This window comes from Amphibalanus amphitrite, unplaced genomic scaffold, assembly GCF_019059575.1.
Source record: "Amphibalanus amphitrite isolate SeventyFive unplaced genomic scaffold, NRLGWU_Aamphi_draft 000410F_arrow, whole genome shotgun sequence".
In the NCBI taxonomy this organism is placed as follows: Eukaryota; Metazoa; Arthropoda; class Thecostraca; order Balanomorpha; family Balanidae; genus Amphibalanus; species Amphibalanus amphitrite.
Genome location: NW_024881904.1, coordinates 398,488 through 414,025, shown reverse-complemented (window position 1 = coordinate 414,025; position 15,538 = coordinate 398,488). Strand labels below are relative to the sequence as shown.

Here is a 15,538-nt window from a genome sequence, read left to right as displayed (position 1 = left end):
ACAGCGTCAAAGAGTGGGTATCCTACCAAATTTTGATCGACAGATCATTGAAGGTGAACCCCGCAGTGGCCAGCCATCAACAGCATTGACTCAACTTCAAGCATAGATAACATGAATCCATCATGTTATCCCGCGCGGGGCTGGGGGGGTAAATTTTACCCCCCCCCCCTCGCGAATTTTTGCGATATCTCAAAAACGGCGGCGCGCAGCGCCGCCAAACTTTCAGTACCTTTTCTTACATCAATTTGACACGTTCCCTGAAAATTTGAGCGAAATCTGTCGGAAAATGTTTGAGAAATACGTTTTAGTGACGTCATGTTCGCCATTTTCGCCTCAAAAACGGCAAAAGTTCAAACGCCGCTAACATCTTCATTTTTAAAGGAATCAAGACGTAACAAAAAAGGTTATACGTAATTTTACTTCGTCTATCAAATGGCTATCTCGGTTTTTTGAAAATTTTGGATTTTGGCCTATTTTTTTTTCAAAAAACTGATTTTTTTTGGGAAAATAATTATAAAATCCAAAATTTTGAGTCTATCGAAAAAACCGGAATATATATATATTAGAGAAGTGGTCTATGTGCACCTACATACCAAATTTTAGAAGAATCGGTTCAAAAATGTGGGAGTTATTCAAAATTTTATGACGTCACGACACACAAAATTTTTGAAAAATGACTTTTTTGGAAGTTCTAGACCTCGTACGGAAACAAAAATAGCACCATTCGATTTGCCGTAAAAAACTGCATCAGATAGACACCTTTTTAGGCCTTAACAACCAACTTCAAAATTTGACCTCACTTGACCTGACCTTGACCTGACCTCGACCTGAAATTCATCCAGAGGTGGTCCATATCACTTATTGAGTGTGCCTATTGAATTCTATGAGTAAAACGACCCATAAAACATGTGTCGCACATGCCCTTTTCTATATTTTGTTTTTTGGTGACCTGACCTGACCTGACCTGACCTTGACCTTGACCTCTGAATGATATTGTATGCAACAAATATTGTCTTGGTAGCCTAAGAACACGTTTTGGGCGATCAGTCTCAGTCCATGACTCCATTCTTCGGCAACTACGGTGCAAGGCCGATACTGTAGAAACTTGCAATTTGTACCCTTGACCTGACCTTGACCTTGACCTCAAACTTTAAATTAAGTACATGTTTTTAGTAGTTCGTGATGAGAGCTTTCGATTGGCGTTTGAATTTTCCAAATCGGACCATTAGTTCGGGAGATAACAGGGGGGTAAAATTTACCCCCCCCCCCCCCCAGCCCCGCGCGTTCGGCTGGAGACCCCAGCCCCGCGCGGGTTATCTATGACTCAAGAAATATGAAAAATGGGCATTTTTGTTGAAAAATGGCAAATGTTTCTTGTCTGGAAGCACGCAGTACAGAAGCATCGGATTCCTCATTGCACTTCATCAGGGTCTTAGTATGTTTAACCCGCGCCCCGCTGGGGGGGCAGAATCTGCCCCCCCCCCCTCCCGTTTTTCGCCAATAACTTCTAAACGCGTTACGCCAGCGACGTCAAACTTTCAGTACCTTATTATACATCAATTTGACACGTTCCCTGAAAATTTGAGCGAAATCCGTCGGAAAATTTTTGAGAAATTGACGTTTTAGTGACGTCATGTTCGCCATTTTGGCCTAAAAAACGGCAAAATTTCAAACGCCGCTAACTTATTCATTTTTAAAGGAATCAAGACGTAACAAAAAAGATAATACGTGATTCTACTTTGTCTATCAAATGGCTATCTCGGTTTTTTGAAAATTTTGGATTTTGGCCAAAATTTTCCAAAAAACTGACTTTTTTGGGAAAATATTTATAAAATCCAAAATTTTGAGTTTACCGAAAAAACCGGAACATATGTCAAAGAAGTGGTCTATGTGCACCTACATACCAATTTTTAGAAGAATCGGTTCAAAAATGTGGGAGTTATTCAAAATTTTATGACGTCACGACACACAAAAATTTTGAAAAAAATGATTTTTTTTGGAACTTCTAGACCTCGTACGGAAATAAAAATAGCACCATTCGATTCGCCGTGAAAAACTGCATCGGATAGACACCTTTTTAGACCTTAACAACCAACTTCAAAATTTGACCTCACTTGACCTGACCTTGACTTGACCTCGACCTGAAATTCATCCAGAGGTGGTCCATATCACTTATTAAAAGTGCCTATTGAATTCCATGAGTAAAATGACCCATAAAACATGTGTCGCACATGCCCTTTTCTATATTTTGTTTTTGGTGACCTGACCTGACCTGACCTGACCTTGACCTTGACCTTTGAATGACATTGTGTGCAACGAATATTGTCTTGGTAGTCTAAGAACACGTTTTGGGCAATCAGTCTCAGTCCATTCTTCGGCAACTACGGTGCAAGGCCAATACTGTAGAAACTTGCATTTTGTACCCTTGACCTGACCTTGACCTGACCTCTGACCTACTTAAGCAAAAAAATTTGGGCTCTTAAGATCCGCCTTGTTGAGAGCTTTCGATTGCCGTTTTCCCCGTCTTTCTACGACCATCGGTTCGGAAGTTAGACAGGGGGGGGGGCAGAATCTGCCCCCCCCCCCCAGCAGGGCGCGTATGGCTGAATAGCCCAGCGGGGCGCGGGTTAAGATCTCTGCAAGATGTACTCGTATCCCCCTTTGCTGACTCTGCAGGGAAAAGGCAAGCTCGAAAGGAGGCTCAGCGCGAAATTTCTGGCCCCTTTATCGAAGATCTAGAAGATGTCACTTTGAACATCTTGTCACCGTAAAGGAACTGTGGGTGTCACGTTGACCCTAAGGGCGTGACCGAGTTGCGCAAGTGGGAGCACACCGAGTAACAGTCACCAAATGAGTGCAACAAGATGAAATTTAGTCGGCAAGGTGATAGTGGTTGCATTTTGGGATGCTGACGGGGCTCTGCTCGTCAACGTTCTAAAACAGGGGCGCACAATTGATGATGTGCGTCTATTCGATAAACATCGAGCATAGGCGCGGGAACGGGGGGGGGGGCGGTGGGGGCAGCTTACCCCCACAGCTCTGGGGCCGTGGGGGCGGTGCCCCCACAACTTCGAGACGGAATACTGCACTTTTTTGCAAATGTTTCCTTTTTTGTTGAAAAAGCCAAGGGATGAAAAATAAGTGGTCTAAAACCGGTGAGAAAACTAGATTTGGGGGTACCCTAGGTTGATCTCTATTATGGTGTGCCCCCCCCCCCCCCCCAGTCTGAAAGTAGTTCCCGCGCCCCTGACATCGAGGCAAGGCTATAGGGAAGCTGACATAAAGTGTGCACCTGATCTCCACGACCACGCACCTGCGTACATGGGCGGGGTGACGATCAGTGAAGCGGTGAGCTGTGGCTTCGAGTTGTTGTCACATCCACTTTTTTCTCCGAACCTTCGGCACACTCTGGTTACCACATCTTCCTCATCATAAGGAAATTAGCAGTGGCAGGCTTTTGGCGCTGTTTGCCTGTTTGTTCTTAGTCCGTTAACGTTGACGGTCGCTAGGCGTAAGGAAGTCCTTGTCATTTTTGTCGTGTTAACCCTATACACACAGAGAAATATTGAGCGATGTCAAGCTCAATATACTCGTAAATAATTCAAATAGCTTCAGAGTTCTGCTTCACTTAGCAAAATATCTTTAGTTTAAGAACTTTCGCGATAAATAAGCAAGGTATCCGTTGCACAACGCCATAATAAGTAAAGGCATCAAGAATAAGTTTGTTTTTATACGACGTTTATTGGTTAACTAACAAACATCGGCAGTTTTATTACTCCACACAAGCATCTTTACGCAAAACAGGATAATGTAACAGCATAACAGATGTTCAAATACCTAACTGATATGTTTCTATGCAAAGCAAGTGTATCCATACGCGAATGAGAGTGTTGTGTCGCACTGGTAATTGCGGTACACATCCAGAGCACCGTTCGTTTACGTCGACCCATGTAAATTTAGCGAAATTTTGAGCTCACGCTGACGGCGGCGGCGCCATTTTCGCAATCTGTCAGTTGTGCGCCGAGGACCGCGGGGGCCGGCGGGGGAGTGCTGTGACTGCAGTGCGCAGAGTCGGTTTGCCCATTCTTGTGCGATCAGTGAGATAAAACAGTGCTATGGTGTTTATCTAGTTGGATAATAAGCTGAGTAATGAGTGAATGAGTGAATGATAAGTGAAATACTGCATTGTGGTCATCGTCTGATAACTGCAATCAAGAACGAGTCTGAAATCTGAAGCGGAGCGACATTAGAGGAGCTGCTGGAAATTATCCAGCTTTGTCGGAGTGCTAAGGTGGGCTTGCAATTTTTCAACTGAACTGCTGTCGTGTTATGAAAATAATGGATGCATTTTCATGCTTGGGTTGATTAGGCATAGTTATACTAATATTTTGCCAGATAGGCAATAGAGAGCCGATGGCTAATAATATGAACGATATTTTTGGCACCGTGAAGTAGTGCGTACAGATGACATATTTTTCATTTATTAATTACGGGCAGTTGACGGGAGACGGGCGGTGGATGAGGTCTGTAGCGGCGCCCATGCGTTTTGAAATATCAGCTTATGTATATGATAAGGTTATGCTTTTGCTCTAATCTAACTTTTGTTTCCGTCAGATGTGATGTCGATTCTTATAAATAAACGACAAACAAACAAAGAAACGTGTTTGCAGCATGGGGTAGGCATTGAGCATCACAATCTATATTACTATTTGAGGAGGGTGCGTCTGTCCGTTACCGAGGTCCCGACTTGGTGGTGCTTTGCGTGGACTACAGGCCAGACCGTTGCACCTAGCCCGGTGAAATTTGCACAACTTATAGATCAAGGATGCGCGACGTGCCTTTGAGGGGTCTCAGCTCGATCGGATTGATAGGGAGCGCGTGGCGCGTGCTCAAAAAGTGCAAATTCGCGTCATAGACTTTACATGTATAAATCGGCGTGCGAAATCGGGCGAAAACGGCTAATTTTGGCCGACACGGGTCCAGTTCCCGTGCAATATCTTGGTGACCAGGGGTCCGACCGGCACGGGGAAAACAGCATCGTGTAGATAATTGAATGGGCAATGGAATCGTGTGCGATACAGAGGATAGCACGCGCCACGTGCACCGGGGAGGGCACTTTTGTTGAAAAATCGCGGTTTTTGGCGGATTTTGGAATTGATTTTATTTTTAGGTGACCGTTAAACAGGGCGAGTTGGAACAACGCCTGTTGGCAAGAGAAATGTACCGCCTATCATACAAAAATTGTGAAAAGCTGATTGATCCAAATCAAGGTGGTACAAATCACGGGAGAAAATGGTGTTTGTCAATTTTGTGTCACTTTGTTCATCAAAATGGCTTTGCTCCATGATCTGATGTATCTGGCAATCAAAAATGGCACCGTTGGAAAGAGCATTCAATTCTGACCAAGGTTAAGTCTTCATTTTTGCATGATGAGCAACAGTATTCTTAAAAACGTAAATTTTCCAAACCATTGCATCGTCATTTTTAGCGAAATTCATCGATGGCCCTCAAAAGACTTCACGCCAGTTTTCGAATCATTCTAAAGTAGAACGCATGATAATACGACACGGGCACCTCGATGCGATGTATCTTTTTGTTTCTTACAAAATTCATGGCCGTCAAAAAGCAATCGAACGAAATGGATATCTACCAACCAAATCGACACAGACCAACCCAATACCCACGGGTCAAAAAATCCCCCCTTCGCGTTGCGGAGCACGCGGGTAACCCCAGTGTTTCGTTCCATTTAGCTATAGGATCGCGGCTGGCGACAACGTCCCGCCGCGTGTCGCTTGCTTCACAAATTCTGTGGGCTTTACCAGAAAAAATCGTTATGATAACCGTCATATTTGTGTAAATTTACCGCCATGAATTTGTGTACGATTACCACGCGAGTGTTCCTTTTGGTACTTTTTACCAAAAACACATATTTGTGCGTAAATGTAACGCGAGATCCGTGGTAAGGCTACACTGAAAGCGGTTCTCCTACACAATAGTGAAACACTCCGAAGCTAGCAAAACACACATATAAGTGTTCTTTTAGCAAGAAAACAGAGTAATTTTACACCAAAAAAATGTTCCTTTTGGTACTTTCAATTACACCGTTTTTCCGCTCAATATTTCTGTGTGTGTAGTGGCAGGCTCCTGGCTACCTCTATTAGTGGCAGGGGGGGGGGGCTGTTTACGACCCCCCCCCCTTGACATCTCGAGATCTAACGGGCCGATTTTCAAAATTCAAACGGCAATCGATTTCGCTTAACGTGATCTACAATTACATTTCTAAAAAAAAAAATGTCAATAGGGGGGTAGAGTGGGGTAAAAACGGGCAAATTGCAGATACATTTTAGACTGTTTATCACGGCCAGGTTTCTGAACCAATCTTAACGCAACTTTTGCCGATCGATAGAGAATGAGCCAGGAATTCACATGCATCCTAAAAAATATGCATTTTCAAAAATTATAGGCGGATACAGATCATTGAGATTGGGGGTACACAAAAAGTATAGTAAATAAGGTTTTTGTTGGTACTGTTTCTAAAAAGGGTGGCAATGGTCTTGTTATGTTACAATTTTCTTATGAGAGAACGACTAAAATTGTATTGGTCATGCATAGGCGGTGTCAGGGCACCTATGTTGGGAGGTAAAAAATAACCCCCTTTTTGGACGCCTGGATCCGCCTATTATAGCAAAAACGTGTCAAAAGAGGATGCACAATAACTTTGTATATGTTATCACATGATACCTTTCATTCACTGTTCGTAAAACTGGTGCATACAGTTATTACATCAGCATCGTGATCTTCGCCCAAATGACTCGCTTCACGAATAGGACCCCCAATTCCCAGTGCTCTGCAGCCGCCCCTGGTAAAGTTATGAACTTGAAACTTTCAGGGAATGTGCCCAATTTAGTTTTAGGAAAAGTCAGAAAATTTCAGCATCGTAGCTTCAGCGGTTTCGGAGATATTCCCGAAAAAAAAACTGAGGGGTGGATGAAAGCAACCCCCCTGCCACTAATAGGGTTAACCCGGCACCGCCTGGGCTATTTCCGTACCCACGACAGCCTGGGGGGGTCGGATCCGACCCCCCCTGTTATCTCGAGAACCAATGGTCGTATCGAGCCCCGCGAGGCGGCGTTCGAAAGGTCTCTACGAGACCTTCCCAAAGCACTCTTAACCCGCGCCCTGATGGGGGGGGGGGGGCATTTTGGCCCCCCCCCCCTGTGGTTTTTCTTAAATAGCGAGAAAACGGCGGCGCGCAGCGCCGCCAAATTTTGGGTACCTTACCGGACATCAATTTGACACCTTCACACAAAATTTCAAGTCACAGGTCACCACAGGTCAGGAGTTATTGAGGTCAAACTGAGGTCATGTTCGAGTAAAAATGAGCAAAAAACATGACATCTTGAAACGCTCACCAATTCTACAGTTCACAAGCAATTTTAAAGTTCTTTATGTGGTTGTGTAGAGAAAAAACGGCGCTACAAAACTGCTATCTCGGATTTTTGAAATTTTTGGATTTTGACCCCCAAAAATCAAAAAAATTGATTTTTTTAGAAAAACTCAAAAAATTTCCAAAAATTTTTCGAATTTCGAAAAAAAAACGGAATATATGTGATAGTCCCTGCGCTCTTCGATATACATACCAAATTTTAGATCGATATCTCTTTTTTTGGCCAAGTTATAGCGAAAAAAACTGTTAAAAATTGATGACGTCAAATTTTTGAACTCAATTTTTAGCAATTCTAGACCTCGTAGCGCAAAACGGAGACCACCATTGAACTCCCCGTGACGAGCTGCATCGAATCGATACCCATTTTATGCAAAAATATCAACTTTGAAATTTGACCTAATTTGACCTGACCTTGACCTGACCTTGACCTGACCTTGACCAAAACATGACCTAAGCTGGCCCTAAAGTCTGTCTGACCCACATAATCGCATTTGTCATGTAAAATGGACCATAAAACATGTATCACACGACACTTTCATATTGTGACCCCCCAGTGACCTGACCTCTGTGACCTGACCTGGTATCAGTGACCTCAAATAGCAAAATATGTGTTTGAAGAACATTTCCCCATCGATGATTTTCAATGAAATGCATTTTACACGATTTTACAACGCATTTCTTGAAATGCCTGTAAACGGTGAAAATTCGACCTTTGACCTGACCTGTGACGTCATCGGTTTGACCGAGGTCAATGAAATTGGGTCACAAGGTAGTTCCCTGTTGGGGCTATCCAACACCGTTTACCGCTTGTCGCTATGTTGCGTGGTTCTCGAGATCTGAGGGGGGGGGCCAAAATGGCCCCCCCCCATCAGACCGCGTTGCTCGGCAGACCCCATCTGGGCGCGGGTTAACCCTATTCCTGGCGGGGGGGGGGGCCTCAGGAGCCCCCCCTGAGGTTTTTTGGTTATTTCTCCCAAACGCGTTGAGCTAGGAAGCTCAAATTTTCTGACTTTTCCTAAAAGGCTTTTACGCAACATGTCTGAAAATTTTGAGTTGATCTGACCTCAGGTCAGGTCACCAGAGGCGGTTTGGTGACCCTACCTCATAAAAGTTTGCAATCACGCCGGAGCTAGAGTTTTTGACCGATCAATTTCTTCTCTTCAGGCTTTAGTTAGGGTACCAGTATGTGCAATTTGTATATCTCGGAATTTTGATATCGGTGACCTAAGGTCAGGTCAGTTTCGCGACCTCCCAATTATAAGTCAATGGGGGAAAAATCAACTCCCTGTTTTTACCACTAAAACGGGTCGGAATGGCCCCATATACCATACATGACTTCATATACGATCAACCTTCACTACCTTGAGGTCTGTTTTGCTGTTGGGCAGCTGTGAGGTCATGTGACGTCATCAAAGGTCACCAAAGGTTTTTGGCCAATAACTCCGTACAGGAACAAGATACAGACGCGTGGATGGTCTCATTGTGTTCAGCTCGTCAAGACGCATCGAATGATATACATGATGACCTCGAGGTCACGTGGCCTGAGGTCAACCTTTGACCTTGACCTTTCGAGGTCAACATATATATCATTCGATGCGGATTGACGAGAGGATCACGATGATGCCCTTAGTTTGTTCCTATCTTGACTAATTCGAAAGTTATTCGAGAAAAACTCTCTCCATATCTAGCGCCGCCATTTTGACTTTTTCGACCCCTGTGACGTCATCTTTGACCTGACCTGAAAATGACCTTAGTAAAAATTGTAGATCTTGACCGTGCGTATCCGATGCTGTTTACCGTTTGTCGCTGCGATGTGTAGTTTTTGAGATCTGATGGGGGGCCGAATCGGCCCCCCCCCGCCAGTTTCTTGTCCCGGCAGAGCCCGCCAGGAATAGGGTTAAGAAGCACTGGTTTGGGCCTTTAGGACTTCATTCAGGGGTGCCGGTTGAACTCAGAGGTGGCAGTGTGGGGCCCTCAGCTGGGCACCGGTTTGGGGCTTTCACAGCGGCTGATCCCGGTGAGGGCCCTCGCAGGCGCCGTTGTGGGGGCCTTCAACCATTGGTTTATGGGGTCATCACAGGCGTGTGTGGAACCCTTAGAGCTGCTGGTCCCTGATAGGCCGGTAAGGGCCCTCAGAGGTCGCCAATGGGCCCTGAGAGGCCGGCAAGGGGCCCTCAAATGCCGACAAGGGACAAAAAAAATCCGGTGTGTGACTCTTATGGAGAGAAGTGTGGCTATTCGGAGCACATAAGGTGTTCTTTCGAGCCCTGTGGGGCCCTTCTGAGTCGAAAATGCCAGCGTGGACCCTCAGCCGCCAATTGGCGTCGCAGGGCCCCTCGGGCCCGAGAGGCCCCCTGATCCGATGGGGGCACGTGCCCCTGCTCCCCCCCCCTCCGGGTGCAGATAGAGAATGCAATCGGCGGTGCGGGACACAACTGCAATCGTTCCTTCTCCCGTCGCGAGGTCGCCCATCCGACCCATATCCCCAGATTGTCAACCCTGGGGCTCGGGTCGGCAATGTATCGGCAAGGAAATCAGCTTTAGGTGGGTAAAAAAGTTATTAACCCATTTACGCCCTTCGTTGCGTTTTCGCAACGCAAGTAAGCATCGACGTGATCGAAGCTTGAGAAGTGTGTAATGGAGGCTAACCGGTGAGACAGGTTTCAGTGTGTGTAGCATGGTTGTGCGCATGATGCTACGCAGTTACAAGTCTGTGCGGTCGGTAAGTTACTGCTTAGAGCTCCCTGAGGGAAGTCGAAGGTCTTGTGAGTGATGACGTCACGAAAAACAACATAAATAGGCTAAGTGCTCAATGATATCGTAATGAAGATTGTGTAAACATATTCTGCAGAGTCCCTACAATAGCTTAGATATGCATTTTGTTAAGAAATTATGCTGCAAAAAGGGTTTGTGACTATTTTCAAATATGACTACGGTGGCGTTGCGGAAACGCAACGAAGGGCACATCGGAAAGACAGCGATGTTGCGAAAACGCAACGAGGGGCACATTGGTAGGGTAGCGGAACTATGAATATCAACAATAGACTTCACTCGTGATACGCTGTGGGTTCTTCCTTTCTCTCCCCCATCTTCCTCCCTCTCTTCCTCGTTCCCCCAACTCTCTTCCCCCTCTCCCCCTCTCTCTCTCTCTCTCTCTCTCTCTCTCTCTCTTTCTCTCTCTCGTTTTGTAGTCATGAGGGACGTATGTTAAGTGCAAGGTGCGTTTGCACTTAAAATGTTGCGACATATTTCACATTTACAGCCTCAAACAGCTACAAACACTCCTTTCTTTTTCTCTTACAGATTATCGGGATGTTCGTTCACTAAGCAATGTGTTCCCTCCCATGCATCTGAAAATCGCATGGTTGGAAGAGGACCTGTATCAAACGGTCGGCGATGCTGACGGACCTGAGAGATAATTAGGTCCTTTGGAAATTGGATCGACTATGTACATACATTGTGCATATATAATAAATAACGGGGATGTAGTCTGGTATCAGACGACAGATAGACATTGCCATTCTCTGGATACAATCTGCTGACTACCAACCTTTACGTTAGAAAAGATAACTCAGGGTCGGCAAATAGTGGGATAGGCCCCCTCTATGGGTAGCAGAGAGAGCCCTTCGGCAGGGGTAATGAGGGCATCTGGGAAAATAGTCATTTTTAGGATTCATAACTTGCATAGGTTAATAAGCTGCTTGATGTGGAGTATACGCTTGTTTTCTTACTTGGGATAGGCCTTTTATCGAATAAGACCATTTTAGAGCTAGCAGTATTATTGGAATTAGGGGAGACATTTGTCTGAGCGGGCACAGTTAATCGTCAAGACTGAGCCCAGCCAGTGGGCAGGCCACCCATGACCCAGCCCCCTCCCCCTCCCAAGCACTCACTGCACCCGGCTACAGGCGTGCTCCTTTGTGAGCTGCCCGAATGCTATACAATTATACATATATAGTTGCCCGTCTAGCCCGGAAAAGAGGGTTGAGGCGTGGAGATGAAGGATTTAACTATCCAAAAGATGGAAAGGACGTATTCAGGGAACAGTTGGAAAGTGTGCCACGGCGTCGAATCACCATTCTGCCCTGGCATTGCCTCGAGAAAGAGGTTACACGTGAAGGTCACTGAGAGTGGGGCCATGAAAATTTTGGATCAGATGTAAACATAAACTGGGAGGCGATTTGTTATGATGCGCTACGCCTTGCGCGGGTAATTTGTGAAAGCCCGATCTGTTCATTTTTTCTCTTTGTTTTTGCTGTGAGTGGGTACGACTAACCTGCAATGGAATTTAACTTTACTCCTAGGAGGGTGGTTAACGATCATTGCGGATACGCGTATACGTGAGGCACTGGTTAATTCCCAACCTCCGTTCAATTGTTTTCAGTGTGGGGTCTGATAGGTGGGGATAATGGCTCTGTCTAGCATCCAAAAAGAAAGCGTCACCCTGCGTACGTGTCGACCACAACTTTAAATGGACAACTGTTGTTGAAAATGACCGTTTGTTGTCATCTCCCCGTTCGCGAATCCTGAAGTTATGCTCCCCCACTGAGGCTTTTAGTCGGGTTATAGAGCATGAGGGATGTTGGTTCCGCATTTTCAAGCAATAGTTGTCAACAGTTGATTTATGTTTTGTCAAAACAAATTAGCATATACGGCAGTTCAGTGTACTTTATGGCCGCCTGATGTGCCCGTCGTTGCGTTTTCGCAACGCTGATGGCGCCCGGTGTGCCCTTCGTTGCGATTTCGCAACGCACGTTTTTTACGTTTTTCTCGAAAAACTTTTGCTGCAGGCAAAAATTATTTTCGATTCCATGCAAGGCCCTGGTAGGAGCATAACATATTTTGATTTCATCGATTTTCATGATGGTCAATATTCCTGGGCATAAATGGGTTAAGAGTCATTAGTTGTCGTTACGTTCAATAATAACAACGATAAAGTGCCAAATGTACCCGACATACGGCTTGGAGCCGGGCGCCGCGCGGTCTCCACCAGTGACGTCACGCTAATGCTTAGCGACCGGTCCATTGGAAATTGCGGGATGATTCTACCTCTCTTATACGGCCTTGGGGCCAACACCAGACTCCAGATGGCCCTAAAATAGCCTGGAAGGGCTCTCCCTAACTCAGGGGAACTATATCACAGTGACATCACTGCAGTCGTCCTCCCGCAGCCGGCTGCTGAAGGCAGCGAAACCCCCGCAAGGTAAAGTGGAAAGCGGTTTTGAGTCTGAAACGGCAGCACATTGCATTGTTGACGTTGTTTCCGGTCGACCTTCGAGACCTCGCAAGTTTTCCTCTTTTTATCATATGTACAATGTACATTCAGGGTTACTTTTACAGGAAAAATCGAGAGGGGGAATAAAGTTCGGGGCAAGGGCGGATCCAGGGGCATCTGAAAGAGGGGCCCAATGCCATTAGATTTTTGTTAGGATGGCGCCTGCAGAACCTTACCTACCCCCAAATCCTACTCTCTCCCCGGATTCTGGCCACTTTATATTGTTAGGTTGCCAAAAAATAAATTAGCTAAAAAATATACGTAGGTACCTACCTTGGCGGTAAGGGGCGGGGGAGGTCCCAACTTGACTGCGCCCTTGCAAATGTCAATCAGTACCTAGTATCAACCTATTACTCTGGCCAAACATGAAGTAGCGCCTTTCTAAATAGAGAGAGTTTAACACGTGACTATTTTTGCTAGGCCAAGACCGATTGAAGGACCCTGGTTCGAAGGAAGACCCTTGGTTCGGAGAGGTCATGACCCCCGTCCCCCGCCGGTTTCTACGCCGACGCCTGTAGCGATATGTCAGTGATTGCAAAGAGACGGAAGAGACAAGACAAGAGACGGTCCCACCGACCATCCGATCGGTATCGGGTCAAATCTGGAGTTCCCGCTGCACTGAACGTAAAATGGTTGGATGGAACCTCAAATTGAAAATTATCTAAGCGCCAGCAGCGTTGATTGATGACTTGAGACTGATCAACGATGATTATAGAATCTGAGTAGCGAATTGATTGAAAATGGGCACAAAAATAAATTTGAAAGGGGAAAATTCCCCCTTCCCTCCCTAGCCGTTCACGCACAATTTGAAAGGGGAGCGGAATTTTCGAAGGGGGGAAATTCCCCTTTTTCCCCCTTTAAAAGTTACCCTGTGTACATTACACAATTTATGTGAGAGATAGCCTGGGAAGTTTGGCGATTGTACTTTGCCGCTCATTTGTACAGAGAAGCATTAGAATTGTTTAAAAAAAAAAAACACCAACTTTTAGCTGGACCAGCTTCCCTTGTATTTTCCCATTACTGGGATGTCCAGTATGCCACATGCCAAATTTTAGCCTCCTGGGTGCACGTTAAACCCTGCCTCAAAGGGCGCCAAAATTAGAAAATCCTATAGGATTGGCCAAAGTCAACTTCATCGTACAAACTTCGGTATGGTCTCATTCGATAGCCCATGTTGAGCAGAACAAATTTTTCAAAAGACACAACTCTATTAAACTGACTAGTTTTGGTTTAATTGAACGAGATAGTAATTTTTTGCGCATTCTGACCAGATAATCACCGTTTTTTGGCAATATCTTCTCGCTGGGTTGATCACTCAGAGCGAGCTTTGGCCACACGAGGTTTAAGTACATGCCCTTATTTTTCGTAGGATGGTTTTATGGGAAAATGTCAAAATTTAGGGGGCTGTCATTGACCCTTAATATTACGCTAAGCTCCAACTGTACTGGTCGTGTTCAGCCGTACCGCTGACCATGACCGGTTCATTTGAGAGGATTGTCTTGATCAAAAGTTTGTTCTACTTGTCAAGGACTATCGATCGAGACCATGCTGAAGTATCTGCGATGAAATTCATTTTTGGCCAAAATCATAGGAATTCCAAATTTTGGCGCCCTTTGAGGCAGGATTTAGCGTGTACCCAGGAGGCTGCGATTTGGCATGCAGCTTATTGGGCAGCCCAGTAATGGGAAAATACCAGGGGAGCTGGTCCAGCTAAAAGTCTGTGTTTTTTAAACATCTAGAAGAGCATTGACAAAAACAGCCCTCGGCTCGTAGTGGGTTCAGAATTTTTGCGGAAGTTAGCAATTTTGTGCATATTTTACCTCTTTGTCGCATACGTTTTCTTATCTGCACGTATTTCTTTTGACAGAGCTTCCATTGCAACCGGACCTGGAGAGTCGCAAGACGTTGAGTCTGATGAGTCCTCCCAAGAGATATATGACGACGACGATGACGACGAGGACTGGCATCCACCCCCCGACGAAGCCGCCACGAACAACGAAGACGGGGAGAACTGGCACTCCGAGAGAGACAGGCATGTAATTTTGAACGCGTCTGCTACTAGTTACTACACGTTTGTATCCCTCGCTTCAGGGCTGGAGAACTTTGCCCATCCAGGTGCACAGAAACATCGCGGTGCACAGAAAACGTTCTGTTTTGTACCGTTTTGTCTGCGAGGCTCTGTCTGCCATCGCAAATAAATGTTTGTAATAAATGTTTAGCAAATAAATGTTTTCATGAATGCGGCGTCTTAATAAATGGCACGTTGCTATGATATTTTCAGTCACAAGTACGACCTAGAATTGGTTTGATGTCAGTATAGCCTTTAACAATGCTCAAGATACGACGTGAAGAATATACACCTTTTTCAATTGGAGGTAGCCAATGGGCAAAACTGTTTTATCTCCTTTTTGGAACTGGCTCAGCCCGAGGAAGAATAGTGAGCTGGCTCAGCTCACGGTCAACCCGCTCATGTTCAGCTCAGCTCAACCCAGCTCAGTTCATCTCTGACTCAGCTCACGCTGAACCGGATCATGTCCACCTCAGTTAACGCTCAGCTGAACCTCGCTCAATTCCGCTCTGGCTCAGCTCACGCCAGGGCTGTGGAGTCGACACATTTTGAGCCCGACTCCGACTCCGACTCCGACCTCAGCGTCAAAGTCGACTCCGACTCCGAATCCGACTCCGGGCAAAACTGTCGACTCCGAACGACTCCGACTCCGGTTGTACTCCGACTCCGCAGTCTGTGCTATGGAGATATATTTTGAGCGACTCCGACTCCGACCTTAACCTCAAAATCGACTCCGACTCCGACTCCG

The 15,538-nt window shown here is 45.7% G+C and overlaps 1 protein-coding gene across 1 annotated transcript in view; it reads left to right on the top strand.

Annotated features, from left to right (window-relative positions):
* LOC122390811 (uncharacterized protein K02A2.6-like) overlaps window positions 1-15,281 on the top strand; it is a 91,099-nt gene extending 75,818 nt beyond the window's left edge. The window contains exon 3 of the mRNA XM_043384144.1: window positions 15,267-15,281. Within this exon, the coding sequence (XP_043240079.1) occupies window positions 15,267-15,281 (15 nt within the window). The remainder of the gene's footprint in view (window positions 1-15,266) is intronic.
* The last annotated feature ends 257 nt before the right edge of the window (window positions 15,282-15,538 follow it).